The sequence below is a fragment of the Anguilla anguilla genome, chromosome 6, assembly GCF_013347855.1.
Source record: "Anguilla anguilla isolate fAngAng1 chromosome 6, fAngAng1.pri, whole genome shotgun sequence".
NCBI lineage: Eukaryota > Metazoa > Chordata > Actinopteri > Anguilliformes > Anguillidae > Anguilla > Anguilla anguilla.
The window spans coordinates 11,126,407-11,140,876 of record NC_049206.1 but is presented as its reverse complement, the minus strand read 5'-3'; the positions used below and the strand labels follow the sequence as shown (position 1 = coordinate 11,140,876).

At 47.9% G+C, this 14,470-nt stretch overlaps 1 protein-coding gene across 1 annotated transcript in view; it reads left to right on the top strand.

Annotated features, from left to right (window-relative positions):
- The window catches only part of ak5 (adenylate kinase 5), a 56,569-nt gene extending 43,223 nt beyond the window's left edge, over window positions 1-13,346 (top strand). The window contains exons 10-14 of the mRNA XM_035423526.1: window positions 582-626; window positions 6,312-6,475; window positions 10,238-10,354; window positions 11,680-11,871; window positions 12,978-13,346. Coding sequence (XP_035279417.1) covers window positions 582-626; window positions 6,312-6,475; window positions 10,238-10,354; window positions 11,680-11,871; window positions 12,978-13,043 — 584 coding nt within the window. The 3' untranslated portion in view covers window positions 13,044-13,346. The remainder of the gene's footprint in view (window positions 1-581; window positions 627-6,311; window positions 6,476-10,237; window positions 10,355-11,679; window positions 11,872-12,977) is intronic.
- The last annotated feature ends 1,124 nt before the right edge of the window (window positions 13,347-14,470 follow it).

Genomic DNA, 14,470 nt, shown 5'->3' with positions numbered 1-14,470 from the left:
GGTTTCATCTCATCTCAATGGCTCATTCACCAAACAAGTTATATACATTCTGCCCCCAAGATATAATATTCCCAAATTGCTAGCGAACTGAGCTAATGGGTCTCAAGAATCTGAGCAGGAAAGAACATTTGATTGAAATGAACTGGCCACAGTCTCTAGTGCTGAGATGAGCAACGGGGGCTGAATGTGTTCCTGGTTTTCATGCCAACTCCTGCCGTTAATTACTTAATTACCCCTAACGTTTACGCCATCTAAAATTTATCTACATTTCTTGATATGAGCGACTGTCATGAGATATGTCCCTATATGAAACGTTTTACTGTGATCTAATCTTTGAGTGAACCACTGTTGGTGTGTACAGCCAATTAGCTCATTTAGCCAGGGTAATTGGTGTAAATGAAAACCTGTATGAGATGTGCTTTGTTAGGACTGGAGTGAAAGCCTACAGGATGGCAGATTTTCAGGAACAGTGTTGAGAACACTGTGTTAGGCATAGCAAGATACAACAAAGTTGTTATGTTGATGCTGAAATACTTGTATTTCTAAATTTCATGTTTTCGTTTTCTGTTTTCTCCTGTCAGGGTTTCTAGAAGATATGAAGAAACAGAAGATCATCTTTGTTGTCGGTACGTCAGACGTTCAGTGCCCTCAAATGTGGCATTCACGGCTCCAAACAGAATGTTTGCAGTAGCCTTGCATCAGTTTTCCGTTAGACGGCTGGGTTCAAACGATCAGGGCAAGGGGTGGGTTGCTTACTTTATTGCTTTTCTACAGTGGTACAAAGGAAACTAGCCAGTTTGAATTTAAATGTGTTTTTTTAATTCATTTCTCCATCAGGGAATTGAATAATTGAATGTTTTTCACAGTATGAATGCCTGCATTCATTTTTAAGATAAGGACTCTAGTGTACAGATGGTGGTTACTCAAGGACAAAGAAACAAGGCTTCTTTGATAAAATAAAGCGGAATTCAGTTGACATCCTTTGAGGACATTACAGGTATATTCCAGTGCGGTCCATGCTGCTAAAACATGAACAATGATTATGGGTTGGTTTGCATATTACTTCCCATCGCCTGCATCAAACTAAAACTGGGTCAGTATTTATTGAGGGGTCCAACTTCATATAATGCTGCATAGGTGCATCACAGTGTTTCAGTCATGCCTAGTGTTGTAAACGTATACTTTTATTTAGTAAATAAATTTTTCATCGGGGTCTAATTGAAAGAATTGAAGACATGAATCATACTAGACAAATCGAAAAGTGAAATGCATTCTGGGTGACTCAGAAAAGCTCTTGGATGAAGACAACCACAGTGGTGCCTTTTTGTTGTTTGTGCTCTGATTTAATGAGTCTTACGGCAAGTGATTGATGTAAGATGGGTTTCCCCCATTTTGTTCTTCTCCAAGTGGCATCTAAAGAGACTGAACTAAAAGCTAAATTGTACACCCGTAAAAGAGCAGAAGAAAGGGAAATAAATTATGGGCTTTTCAACGGAGACACACAGTCACGGTTTTCCACAAGTTTTATTACTCAGCTGTTTTAATTACTGTGGCTGAGGAAAGCAACTGGAAGGGATGCGTTTGTCTCCTCCTCCATTTTGCTGATACTGTGCAGCTGTGTCTGTGAGATAGGGAGAGCCTGTGAATCTCGTGTCTGTGAGCGCGCATTCGCATGCGTTATTGAGTGCAGGGTGCCAGCGAGTGGTGCTGTGTGCCCGTGTGGACAGGGCGACCGAGGAGCCCTTAGTGTCTCTTCAGTATAGGGTGCCTCTGAATGCGGCCATGTTGTCTCTGGGCTAACCCCCCGCCCCCCCCCCCCCCCACCGTGCTGCCCAGGGGCGGTTTGCTGAACTTGAGCCGGCTTGCTTCGCCCGCTCGCGGCTCGTGCGCTGCCCAGAGACGGCTTTTCGCTTCTTCGATTTTTCCGTCACGCTCGGCTTGCTTGCTCCGTGCTTGTCTTCAGAGACTCTCTGAAAATGTACACGCATCATGACAAATGTAGGCCTTCTGCGTCGTGCACTCTCGTGCTTCCTGTGCGAGCTATTCGGTGCCCTCACCAGTTCCTTTCAAGACCGCTGCATCTACCTGTAGGGAAAAAAAACTCTTTTTGGAAACAATTCGCCAAGTGACACTTGGCGAAGAGACTATAGCTAAAGCAAAGGGGAGTACGTGACAATTTGAGACTTCAGCCCTTCAGCCCATTTTTAGTAGCCTTTTTCATTTACAGGGGGGTGGGGGAATTTAGAGGGATGCGCAGCGCATCGGCTAATCCCCATAAATCACGATGAACGTCAAACCCCGACGCTCGGTGGTCTGGAGGATGCCAGGTTTCCCCTTCAGAGTCGAGCGGGGACACCGGGACGCCGTCATTGAGATGCAGGGGACATCCTGTGCCCGTTTGTCTTGGCCCCCCCCCGGCTCCCGCCGCGTCGCCACTTAGAGAATGACACGCGGGGCTCTAACTGCCGCTGCTGCCGCCTCGCTAGCCGAGCGCGCTCAGTTCGCATTTCCTTGCTCCTCTTTCAGAGGGGCTGTCAATTGCTTGGAGGACTCTTCAGTAGACATGGAGGGCTGAGATTTATTGAAACACTGGGACGAAGCACACAGTAAAATTATTCTCTTTTATTCAGTAGGGTTTGAATTATCTCGCTCGACGCTCGTAATTCGCTATTCCAAATTTGCATCGATTTGAAAACAATGGCATATTGTACGTATTAAGTCACAAATCAAAAAAGAAAATCTGGTGTGAGTGATGTCCTTCGAATACTCAGTAAACAATGTTTTCAGAAGCAGTAGAATGTCATTTCTGGGCTGGTATTCTTCAGTTTATTTTATGTTTATTTACATAGATTTTTTTTTTCATTCCAGTAGCTGCCTTGGCCTGCGTGTTTGTGCGTGCATGTGTGCGTGTGCACATTTGCATGCGCATTCATGCATGCTGCATGTGATGGACTGCGTGCGCAGCGATTTTGTGCAATGCCTTGCATTGGGGGAGTGCTGCAATATGCTGGGTCTCTGCCACACACACATGTGTTTGGATGTGGTTAAAATGAAGTGGCTCTCTGCCCTCAACCCTGTCCCCCCCAATACAAACTAATACAAATCACGGGCCCCCAGTCTTTCATCAGCTTCCTGTCACAAAGCAGGCAGGAGTCCAATAACTCACTGTAGGCAATGAAAATAGATACCGGGCTGCAGTGGGCTGGTACTCTGGTTCTCCCGCCTACAAAATGGCTGAAGTTAAGCTTGTAGGCTTGTGTACCAGCCGTGATAGACTGTTAAATACTATCTAGTCAGTATGTTATCAGAGCACTAGGTGCAATTTAGTTAGGAAAATGGTGAACATTGTTGGGCTGAATGGCCTGGTCTCATCATTATGTTATGTTATGTTATGTTATGTTATGTTATGTTATGTTATGTTATGTTATGTTATGTTATGTTATGTTATGTTATGTTATGTTATGTTATGTTATGTTAGGTTATATTAGGTTATGTTTGGGTGGGAGAACAAAAGTGTAACAAAAATAACGGAAGTGTTACTGCTGAGCTAGTAGGAGACACTCGTCCTTTCAGATCAGTTGAATTACATTTCACAGTGCGGATACTGTGCTGTAGGAGGTGCCTGTCTGCCTCACTGTATTCATTAGACCTCGTGGCATTTGTCCTGACGTCCTGGCAAGGTTTCCCATCTCTAAGCACCCATCTGGCTGCGTAATCTTCCCCCTGCTATTAATTTCCTAATGTAATCCCTTGCTTGTCTTTGCCTCTTAATGCACCCAGGAGAAAGCAACAGAAAGCTGTCTTGCCTGTTCATTTGCCAGCTGGATATATTTAGAATGGCTGTGCATCAAAAACAAACGCTGCCATTTTCCGCAGAGTTTGATCCTGGTGGACCTGCGCTCGTTTCAGAATTCCAAATCCGTACCAGCTACATGCGGAGCAGGCAGAAACAAAGAATTCATCCTGTTAGCTGGCTCTCCTGTTGGCCGCCGTCCATGTTCTGTTTTTACCTGGAGTCAGGCTACAGACTACAGAATGTACATCATGGAGATGCAGATGAGCTGTCAATCATTTTGTGGGAAGTCATATGGTGTCACTAACCTGATAAGGTCATGTGTGGTCACTCCATGCACAACTCACCGTCTTACACCAACCTGGTGAAGCAATGGCACGGTATCTCGGTGAGTTTTAGTCTAGAGGAGGCAGATGAATGAAGTTATGAGTACAGTGAATTAGCGTCTGTGCTGTGTATTTCCTCCCAATATCCAGTTATTAACAAGTCGTGCGTTTTCATGTGCATCCTTGGTTAGTACCTGGCTGGGAGACTTCCTGCGAAAACTGAATTGCTGCTGGATGTGGTGTTAGTTATTCAGTATTGCACCAGAGTGTTATTTACAGAAGTATCTTATTTCATCCAGTTGCGGATATTTTCGAAAAATAACCTGTATAGATGTTGCTTTTCCAGAACAAGTGATGACCAGGACAGGACTGGAGGCAGGGTTTTAATTACAGGGGAGCTAGGCAGAGCTCCACCCCCCCACCCCTGCCCCCGAAAGACACTGGAGCTCCCCGAAGAGACCTGAGTCCTCTCCCCCCTTCCCCAAAGCAATAAGAGCGATCACAATCTCTCCCACCCCCAGGTCCATGATTTCACAGATCCCCCTGAAAGCCACAGTGTAATTCAGACCCTGACTGGAGGCTAGCTACAGCTGTCTGGAGAGATACTCAGGGCCCCCCATTCATTAGCTGTCCGCGCTGGTGCCTGTGTGCATTAACCCTGTCCTGCCGCCCCCTAGCACCATATCACCTTACCTGCGTTCCTGTGGTGATCTATGGTAGCTAACACGGGGAGCCTTGCAGGCTAAAAGCTACGCGGTAGCCAGGCTGATCAACAGTGTGATGTAATGACCCTCGGACCCGCTCCTGGCCTTTTTTAATGAGGCCGTTTGGATAGGATCAGAGAAAGGAGGCAGCGGTGCAGGAGAGCAAGCCTGGAGTGCAGGTGCTACATATTAGCAGTGACCCCTCAAGTCTTTCCTGTCACTAAATCACGTTTCCCAAAGCCCACTGCTATGCCTGCAGCCCACAGAAAAAGGCTTTGAGGATTACGGAGCAGACTGTGATGGCAGTTCAGCTACACCAGTAAAAATCTCTGCAGCCCCCGGCCCCAATCCGCCATCTTGAAAACATGACTTTAGCAGGTGCTGTTCTGCCCATTCCATGGACTGGGAGCACCCCGTTCTCCCTTTAAAGCCGCATGAAGCTCATTCACCGTGCGGGCGCTCAGAGCTGGTGAAAATGCGATCTCAGCCCACTTCATCTCGAATAACCGCAGTCGTGAGCTTCCCACCCGTCGTGATGGGGACACATTTGCGGTGTCTTAAAATTGTTAGAGAAGGCTTCCGCCTCCCTCTGAGAGACAGAGGCAGCGCGTTCGGCGTGTCCCGTCTTCAAAGTGTGCGGCCGCGCGAAAAGCCAGCTGACAAATACCCGGGCGGAATGGATCGCAGAGCGGCGGATAAAGACACAGCACTTAGCGCTTCTCTGTCACGCCGCGGCGAGGTCTGTTCCGTGTTTAACCTCGTGCCATTGTGGAATAAATCCATTCTTCGGAATGTGATCCCTCCTTCTTTCCAAGGGAATTCCACGCACTTCCCTCAGTCACTCCGGGAAACCGCAAAAAAAAAAATCCATCCTAATCCTTACCTCAGATTCCGTAGTTTGGGCTTTGATTTATTATCCAAAGTGAAGTGGGTGGTTTAATTCTGATGTGTGCTCGGAGACATTCAGCCTGCACATAGAGGAATTTAGTGCATTTCTTTGCTTGGACGGTCTGTTTAATACCTCTGACTGAAACCCACCCAACCCATTTGATTGTTTGCACTGATAGATCCCTCATGACATTTCTGTTTTCATTCATTCTGTCTTTACTTTTACACCGGGCTTACCAGCGGAGGGTGGGCTCCCCCTCAACAGCCGGGTTCGATCTGAGATTTCTTCTTATTTGGGAGAGTTTTCTCTCCTTTGTTTTATTGAGTTTTTTTTTTCCCCAGTGTGGAGTTTTTTTTAAACTGCAATTGCTCGCTTTCTTCAGGCCTGGTTTCGCCCAGTTATCTATCCCATTTCTTCTGAAAGGCATCTTTGTGACAGTGGCTCTATAAAAATTGCAACAGAAATAAACTTGAATTGAATTGAACTGAATTGAATTGAAATGAATAGACAGTGTTGAAAGTGTGAAAACAGCGTGTCCAGGGGTTGAAGTCTATCCTAACTAAGCAGCCTGTCTGTGTGTGGGGTGGGGGGGTCCACAGGGGGGCCGGGTGCAGGGAAAGGCCTGCAGTGTGAGAAGATTGAGGAGCGATACGGACTCAGGACCCTTTCTCCCGGGGACCTCCTGCACAGCGAAATGCAGGCCGACACAGAGCGGGGACGCTTCATACGGGACGTCCTGGAGAGAGGGGAGCAGCTGCCTGTGGTAAGACATGATGACCATGTACTGTGTCTTACTCCCCACGATCAGAACAGGGTGCGAATTACAGGGGGGTTTGGTTGGGGGGGGGTTGGGGGGGGGTGGGGGGGGGGGTACTGGGCCCCCTATCTGGAACTTAAACCCCCCCTGAAGGAGCTAAAAACTAAAGTTTAGGGAGGATTCTGAAATCCTTACATAAACTGTAATTCTAATAATAAATGTAAATGCAAATGTGTTTGCCCAGCTGTGTCTGAAGTACAATTCTACTGCAATTTTGAACACCTCAACAGGGGGTCATAGCATTTCTTAACCGTTGAAATTGCCTGGGCAAGCTTGACTCACTCATTACTTTAGCACATTAATTGCTGAGAGAGATTGTGTTCGATTCAAATTGCAGGAGCCAGGGGGATCTCAGCCCTAACGGAGAGAGAAATGAGCCCCCCCTCGTCCACAATCCCAATTTCCCCAACCCCCCCTCGCCCCCCCCCGAAGATACAGGTAATAGAATTGCCTGCCAAATAACCAGGCCCAATAGAGATTAATCTAATCTGATCAACTCTAATGAAGAAAGGGCCTGCTATCAGAGATATACTTCCTGTCGGTGCTACAGACACCTACGTATCATTTTCTTGTCCAGTTTTCCTTTCTCTTTCCCCTGTAAAGTGTCTTTGTCTCTGTAAAAAAAAAAAAAAAATGCTGTATAAATCAAATTGAAATGAATACGCCTGCATTTCCTTCTGCTTCGTCTCCCAGGAAGGGTGTTTCCATCTTGCTCCTTGATGGAAATAGGCTTTTCAGTCCCTCTTGCTGAGAACCGGCCCCATATCATGATTCTGCCACCACCATCCTTAAACATAAAGATTGTGTTCCTGCGTGACGGGCTGTTCGCTTTGCACCGAACATAGCACTTTGCTTCGAGACCGAAGAGCTCAACTGTACTCTAATTACAGTGTCTTCTTCAAGAAGGGCTCCGGGTTCTGTCACATGTCTTCTGGCGAACCCCAGGCCTGACTGAATGCTTGCATTTCACAGAATGTTTCCATCCACCCATCTTCCTGGAGGGGCCGTATCTGTGAAGGCCATAAAGAGACTGTTTGTTCTCTGGACAGTTCCTCCCATTTCAGCCAATTAGCCTCCTGCTCACTGCTCTGACAAGTACCCTGCTCATCTGGCGGCTCGATGTGGTGGGACGGCTCGGTAGACAGACTCATGGACGTACGCGCGGCCGTGAATATCACGACCGGAAAGAAGACAAAGTGCCGCCGTGTTTCCGTGGCGGCGGAGCAGACAGCGCCGAGGTGATTATGAAGACGGAGAGCGGTGAGCCCTTATTAGTCCCGGGCTCCCTCTCCCCCCGTTCCTAGGCGGATCGCGATTGGCCGTTACATCTTGCCGGGTTAGAAACCGACGTCTGTTAACATGCCAGACGGCGGGCGAGAGAGAGAGAGAGTGTCGACCGCCATCCAGTCGACGGTGTAATTAGCGGGGCCCGTCGGTCCCTGTGCGATTTTCTTTCCTGCGTGATTTTCAAAAAGTCATGACATTCAACGGGATAAATCACCTCACCTTCCTCGCCCCCCGTGTCAGGTTCTGAAGGGTACCAAAAAAAAAAAAAGTCCAATTTTATGCCTTGTTAAATCATACACGCCGTGGCAATGTGCTGCCCACTGTTCCAATATGAAGATTGTGCACAGTTTCTAATTGATGCCACGGGAGGCTGTGCAGAATTGAAGTCTCTTAAGGTCATCTGTAAATTAGTCTACCACCTAAATGACTTTTGCCGCACGGGCTTTGACGTTTTTGAAGTCTGCGTGCATTGTGGATGTCCCAACCACATCAAAATGCCAGGCGCCTCTCAATGCTGAACTGTTCCACACAGTCTCGCGACAGTTAAGCTCATTTCAGACGGTGATGTTTAAGCTTTGCTGAGCAGCCTGCCGCAGATCTGAAGCAGGACTCTCTGATCCATGAAAGACTCGAGCCACACAAGCTGAGGGCTGGCCCAGACTTTTGTCTGACCTTTGAACTTCTGCAGCTATATGCTATGACGTCACACCAGTATGTTGGATCCTTTCCATTTAATTGTTGATTTTCTCCAGCATTGTACACGGCACCCACGGCATTCTGCTTAACGAGGTGTTAGCTCCCCCCCCCCCGCCCCATGCTGGTTCTAACCTGTGGTGCCAGTAGCTGGTCTGTGTTGCTGAACGTACACTGGGGAGGTTTACTTGTGTTTAAACGATCAGTGATTCATCATTTTAAAGCACACCAAGAGCCATTGACTGAAACACCGTCATTTGTCTTCATTATGCTGATTATTTAACACAGATGTCGAAGCGCAGCTTGGAATTGACTTCCTCCAGAGAGAACAAGTTTGTAAATATAAATGCAAGTTAATGACCCTTTCCAGAAGGACTTATGGTTGCTTGCTATTATGCTTATGGCTGGTAACCACTTTTAGTGCATCCAACTTCCCAGAGGCTTTTCCCATAGAACAGCATAGTGAAGGAACTGTTCTGCCTGTACTGATCAGACAGTTGGTTGGCCTTTATTGAGATTTCCTCAGTATTGAGGACCCATTACTGTGTGTCTCCAGGATGGAGATGACAGATGTACGGTTTCCCCCCCAATCCTCTCCTCTAACAGTGGTTGTCAGATGGCCAATGGGAGCCTTTTCTAAAGGCCTTGGTATGACTCATCATCAGATGACTGAACGCAGAGCTGTCCCTCTTCAGGGCAATATGCTCTCACCAAATGGCCACAGACGGCTCGGTCAAGGAGAGTGTATTCCGCCACGTCCATGTTAACTCAGTAATCCTGTGATGTCACGACAACGACGGTATTCATTCAAAATTTACAGTTATCCTTTGGCATTTAGCAAACACCCGTATCCAGTACACAGATTTGCTTACTTTTTTAAGAATACAGTCCAGCTGCATATTTTATCGAAGCAGTTCAGGTTGCTCGAAAGGGACTTTGTTGAAATTCACAGCTAGTAGCCTGGTGCCCTGGTGCGTTCTGCCTGTCCAGCCCCCACCCCCACCCACCTTTACGCAGTGCAGTGTGACCTCATCAGCATGAGATGCGGTCTGCATTGCATTATTAACTGGCAGCAGGGGAAGAGTGACCTTCACAGAAAAGCCTCTGTTAACACGGGTCTGTGCTTTTGCAGGTCTCCCCACTACCATCACCCAAACAATGTAACCCATGCCAACCCTCCTGCTGCACTGCAGGTGTCAGCGTTAGAAGCACCAGCAGGGGGAGCTCCCGAGCTGCTCTTGAAAATAGACACATCGCACGGGAGATCCCTCCAGTTCTCCACCGTTGCTGTCTCTGTGGCCAAACAGCATGAAATATAAATGAGCTTGAGGAAGAGACGGAGCTTTGCCCTGACAGAACAATTCAAGATTCAGCCATGTCGAACCTCTCGGCGGCCCTCAGATCAGAGAGGCAATTTTCAATGCATGAACTGTCCGGCGATGCAAAAGGACATCTCATTGGCCGAGAGACAGGATAATGCAGTGGGCTGGCTCTGTGCAAGGACGCCCTCAGATCCACCCGAGCGACCGGCAGCAGTCGATGGTGTGGTGTGGTGTCTGGACGTGCCCGTCACCTACTATGGATTTTAGATGGGCAAAAGGCTTGCAGCTGTACACAGAATGTCGAAGTTCACTGCCGGTAGAAGATTAGTTTCTCACTTCGGTGTGCCAGGTGTCTCCGTGGAGAAGAGCTGACAGCCTGTCTGTGTGTCTCGTCTCGTCCTTATAGGATTTGATGATGGAGCTGCTGGGGGAAGCCATGGCCGGCAGCCCCTTCCAAGGAAAGGGTTTCCTGATTGACGGCTTTCCGCGGGATGTCCGACAGGCGGAGGAGTTCGAGGCCAAGGTGGGCACCGAGGAAGATTCGCAGCGGGAATTTTAATGAAGTCACCCCCCCCCCCCCCCTTTTTTTTTCAATGGAACTTTGCCCATCTGTGACCATTTCCTACCCTAGTCCACACAGTGCATCAGGAGTGCGCTCGTGCCGATGGAGTCTTCAGCTCTTTGTTCCTTTTTGAATAATCGCAGATGTTGTGACGAAGCCTCCTTGCCACTTTACAGTAGTGCTGAATTAATGCTGGGGCTGTAATGAGCGGTAATGTCGTCTAGAGCGGGGGGGATGTCAGAGACTCGTGCTCCCGCCTCATTTTCTGCATTTTGAGCTCTGAGCTCCTGGGGGATTACATCATTACATTTCACCATTTAAAAAAAAAAAAAAAAGCATCAGTTGCATTGTTGGTCCAGGCTGACCTGCTTAGCTTGCATACTGAGCTTAAGTTGGCTTCGCTAGTATTTTCATAACTAATCAGCCTCTTATTCTTATTCTAATTAGCCTGTATTTGCATAGCTAATTAGTCTCTTATTCTTATTCTAATTAGCCTGTATTTGCATAGCTAATTAGCCTCTTAATTCATCTGCTTGTTTAATGGTACCTTTCAAGCCGGAATATACTGGCCACTGAGCATAACAGGAGTGTGCGGACCAAGAGCCCTCCGGTCCCAAAACCTCACTCTTCCCTCGTAACGCGCACCTTCAGTAGAATGTCGATGGGTGTTATGAGCCTATGGGGAGAGGGAAATTCAGTCTAAATTACATCTTTGTCCCGAGCTCAGGACCCACTGCTAGGAAAAGGCAAGACAGACACCTCATTTTTTAAACCTAGTAAAAAAAAAAATTCCCAAATTTAAAGGGATATTTAACTTTCCAATGTTTCTTGTTTCCATGTGTGAGATAAAGAATATTTTAGATATTTAAGGGAGGATCTGTATATCAGCCATTGTAAAGCCAGCAGGTCCAATCACGTCATCGCACACAATCACACAGTCTGTCTGTCTGGGTGACATACTGTCTGGAAAACATGCACTAAAACAAATAATATTCAAAAATTCAATTACATTTGTATGTGAGTGACAGCAGCACCCTCTGGTGACAGTAGCAGCAAACTTTACCTTGAAAACCAAAGAGAATCAAAGAAGAGCACTAAACCTGGGTCCAGTCAATCACATCACTTATCACTAATCCCGCCCACTCAGATCATCGCCTCCTATCAGCATCATGGTTATTATTATTATGGACGTCTTGCTGTTGGTGCAGCCTCGGCTGCTGGCTGTGCATGTTGCCTCGTGCGCCAGGCTGGGCTGGCGCTGACGGCGTGTCTCTGGGTTCCGGCAGATCGGCGAGCCCAGCCTGGTCCTGCTGCTGGAGTGCCCCACAGACGTCCTGTCCAGGCGTCTGCTACGCAGGAGCGGGGCGGGGCTCCGGCCCGAGGCCCACAGAGACGCCGTCTGCAAGAGGCTGGAGGCCTTCTGGAACACGTGCGAGCAGGTCGCCGCCCACTACGAGCGCAGAAGGCTCCTACACAGGGTATGAGGTCACCCACAGCATGGGGGCATGGAGGGGGAGGAGGGAGAGGAGGGGGAGGAGGGAGAGGGGGGAGGGGGAGGGGGAGGGGGATGGAGGGGAGGGGGAAGAGGAGGGGGAGGAGGGGGGGAGGGGGATAGAGGAGGAGGAGGGGGAGGGGGATGGAGGAGGAAGAGGAGGAGGAGGGTGGGATGGAGGAAGAGGAGGAGGGGGAAGAGGAAGAAGAAGAGGAGGAGGGTGGGATGGAGGAGGAGGAGGAGGGTGGGATGGAAGAGGAGGAGGAGGAGGGGGAAGAGGAGGAAGAGGAGGAGGGGGGGTGGGTGGGACAGCGCCAACTAGGGTTGCCGAGCAGCAGCACGGTGGCAGTTGGCTCGGCACCTCTCTGATTTTCAACCGAAACGTCTGGATACCTTCTTGGTGAAATTTTAATGAACAAAATGTCTTAAACAGCATTAGTCACCTAGTACTAGTCATCAGTACAGGTTCCAAATCTTTTGCATAATTTTGTCAAATAAATGGTTTATTAATAATGGGTTTATTGTTCATTGATATTTCATACTATTCATCTTATTAGTTATTATTCCTATTACCCACACAGGCAAACCCATTAAACTTCAAATATCATCTATGAAAGACCATGGCATTTCAAATATATGACTAACTGCTGACTTTCACACTGTGGTATTTCTGCATTGAATTGGGTAGGCTAATTGCATTCTTGAGTAACACTGATTAAAATGGGGAATAACTCATATATTTGGTAAATTTATTTTAAAAGTTTAATTTAATGTGGTTATGCTTAGATTGGCTACAAGGACCCCATGTCCACTGTTAATTTGTGGGGAAAGTAGTGAAGGTGAGCAGTTCAGGGCATCATTTCGAAGTGGTTGTGGTTCTTGATTTTGGTATGTAGCCTATATCCATTTTGATTTTATAATAGCTTTTAAAATTTAGCGTTGGTCTTGATATCGCTCAGTTCAGTTTTTGACGGGGTGTAGATTCATCACAAAATAATCCAGCCTGGTTAATGTATATGTATCATTTAAAACAAGATTCAAGCAATTTTATGCTTTCACACCTATGAACAACTATATCATTTGGATTTCCAGGTCGATGCAGAAAGGCCCCCGGACGAGGTGTTCCAGATCATCTGCCAGATTCTGGACTTCTGTTAAAATCCCACCCAGGACCCTCAGTGCTGCCACCCAGTGGTCAGGATGTCTCATTGATGTATGGACCCAGAAAACCCCCCTGAAGACCCACTGAGCAAACCCACCTGCTTACACTCCTCCACAGCACCAAGGGATGAAAGGAATCCGGACAACACACTGGGAAAGCAGAGCTCGATGGGGTCAACTTCGGGACAAGACCACGGGCTAGCCGCTCACGAATGAAGACAGATCGGATTGTGCCACTGCGGTGATGGAGCCCCCATGCCGTCTAATGATTGTTGTCCAGCTCCCCGCCCCCCCCCCGCCCCCGCCCCCGCCCCCACCCCCACCCCCACCCCCCACGCCGCTTCAATCCCCTACACCGCTCCCCTCCGAGCCAAAAAAAAAGAAAGAAAAAAAAAACACTGCCTACTGTCAGGGCATTTACTCCTGCTCCAGCACTGCCGCTTTAACACGACGAAGCTCGGACCGCCGACATTCAAACGGGCCGCCGCTCTGCCGACCCGCAAACATAGGCAACAGTGTGTTATTGGTCATGTCTGTGCTTTGTGGTTATCATGCATGAACGACTGTGTAACAAACATCAGCCAGAATTTGCCACAGGCTGTTCGTTCAGAGGGATCTCATTTTTCAAACTTTGTAAAAAAAAAAAAAGAAATGGTATTACCCCAAATCATTTGAACTCAATAAAGGCTGTTACAAATTTTGCATTTTTTGTTATTTTTTTGTAGACTGCAGCACATAAACGTCTCGGTATAGACTGGTGGAGTTTTTTTTAAGACAGGAGAATAACATGCATTAAACAGAATATCTCTGTAAAAATGTATTTAGTTAACTGGACAAGCAACTTCCTGTGTCACTGAAAAGCGGCTAACGATAGTAGTCGCGTCTAAATTGCCGCGATTTCAGGCTTTTGCACCTCAGCCCGGCTGAGACGGCTGCCTCCACACAGTCCTGCCTCCCCTGCACAATCCACGGGCCAAAAATAAAACACTTATTTCTTGCTTTTTTTCTTTCCTACAGAGCCCCAGGGACTCCCGCATCTCCTATTAGTATCCATCTCAGTGCCATTACCAGGTGAGGACCTGTTTCTACAGCAGTTATTGGGAAGCGATTACGGAAAGCGCTCGGGGGAACAGGTGGTCCCTCTGTGACGCAGGCCGAGGAGCACGTCGGCGAGTAGTGCTCCCCCTGCTGGACGTGCCTGGGCGGTGCGTGTAACGGCGCTTGCTGTGCTAATGCCAGTGATTAGCAGAGGGGGCGGCAGGGCTTCTGGGTCTGCTTTAATCATCAGACGTGTGGAGGCGCCCGCAATGTTCACAGGCTAATTATGATATAATGATTAAGTTAGGCTATGGTGCCTATGAGGCATCAGTGGGGGGAAAAAAGGGATTTGTCTAGTAAAGCAATCATACATCCTCCTGCCTGGG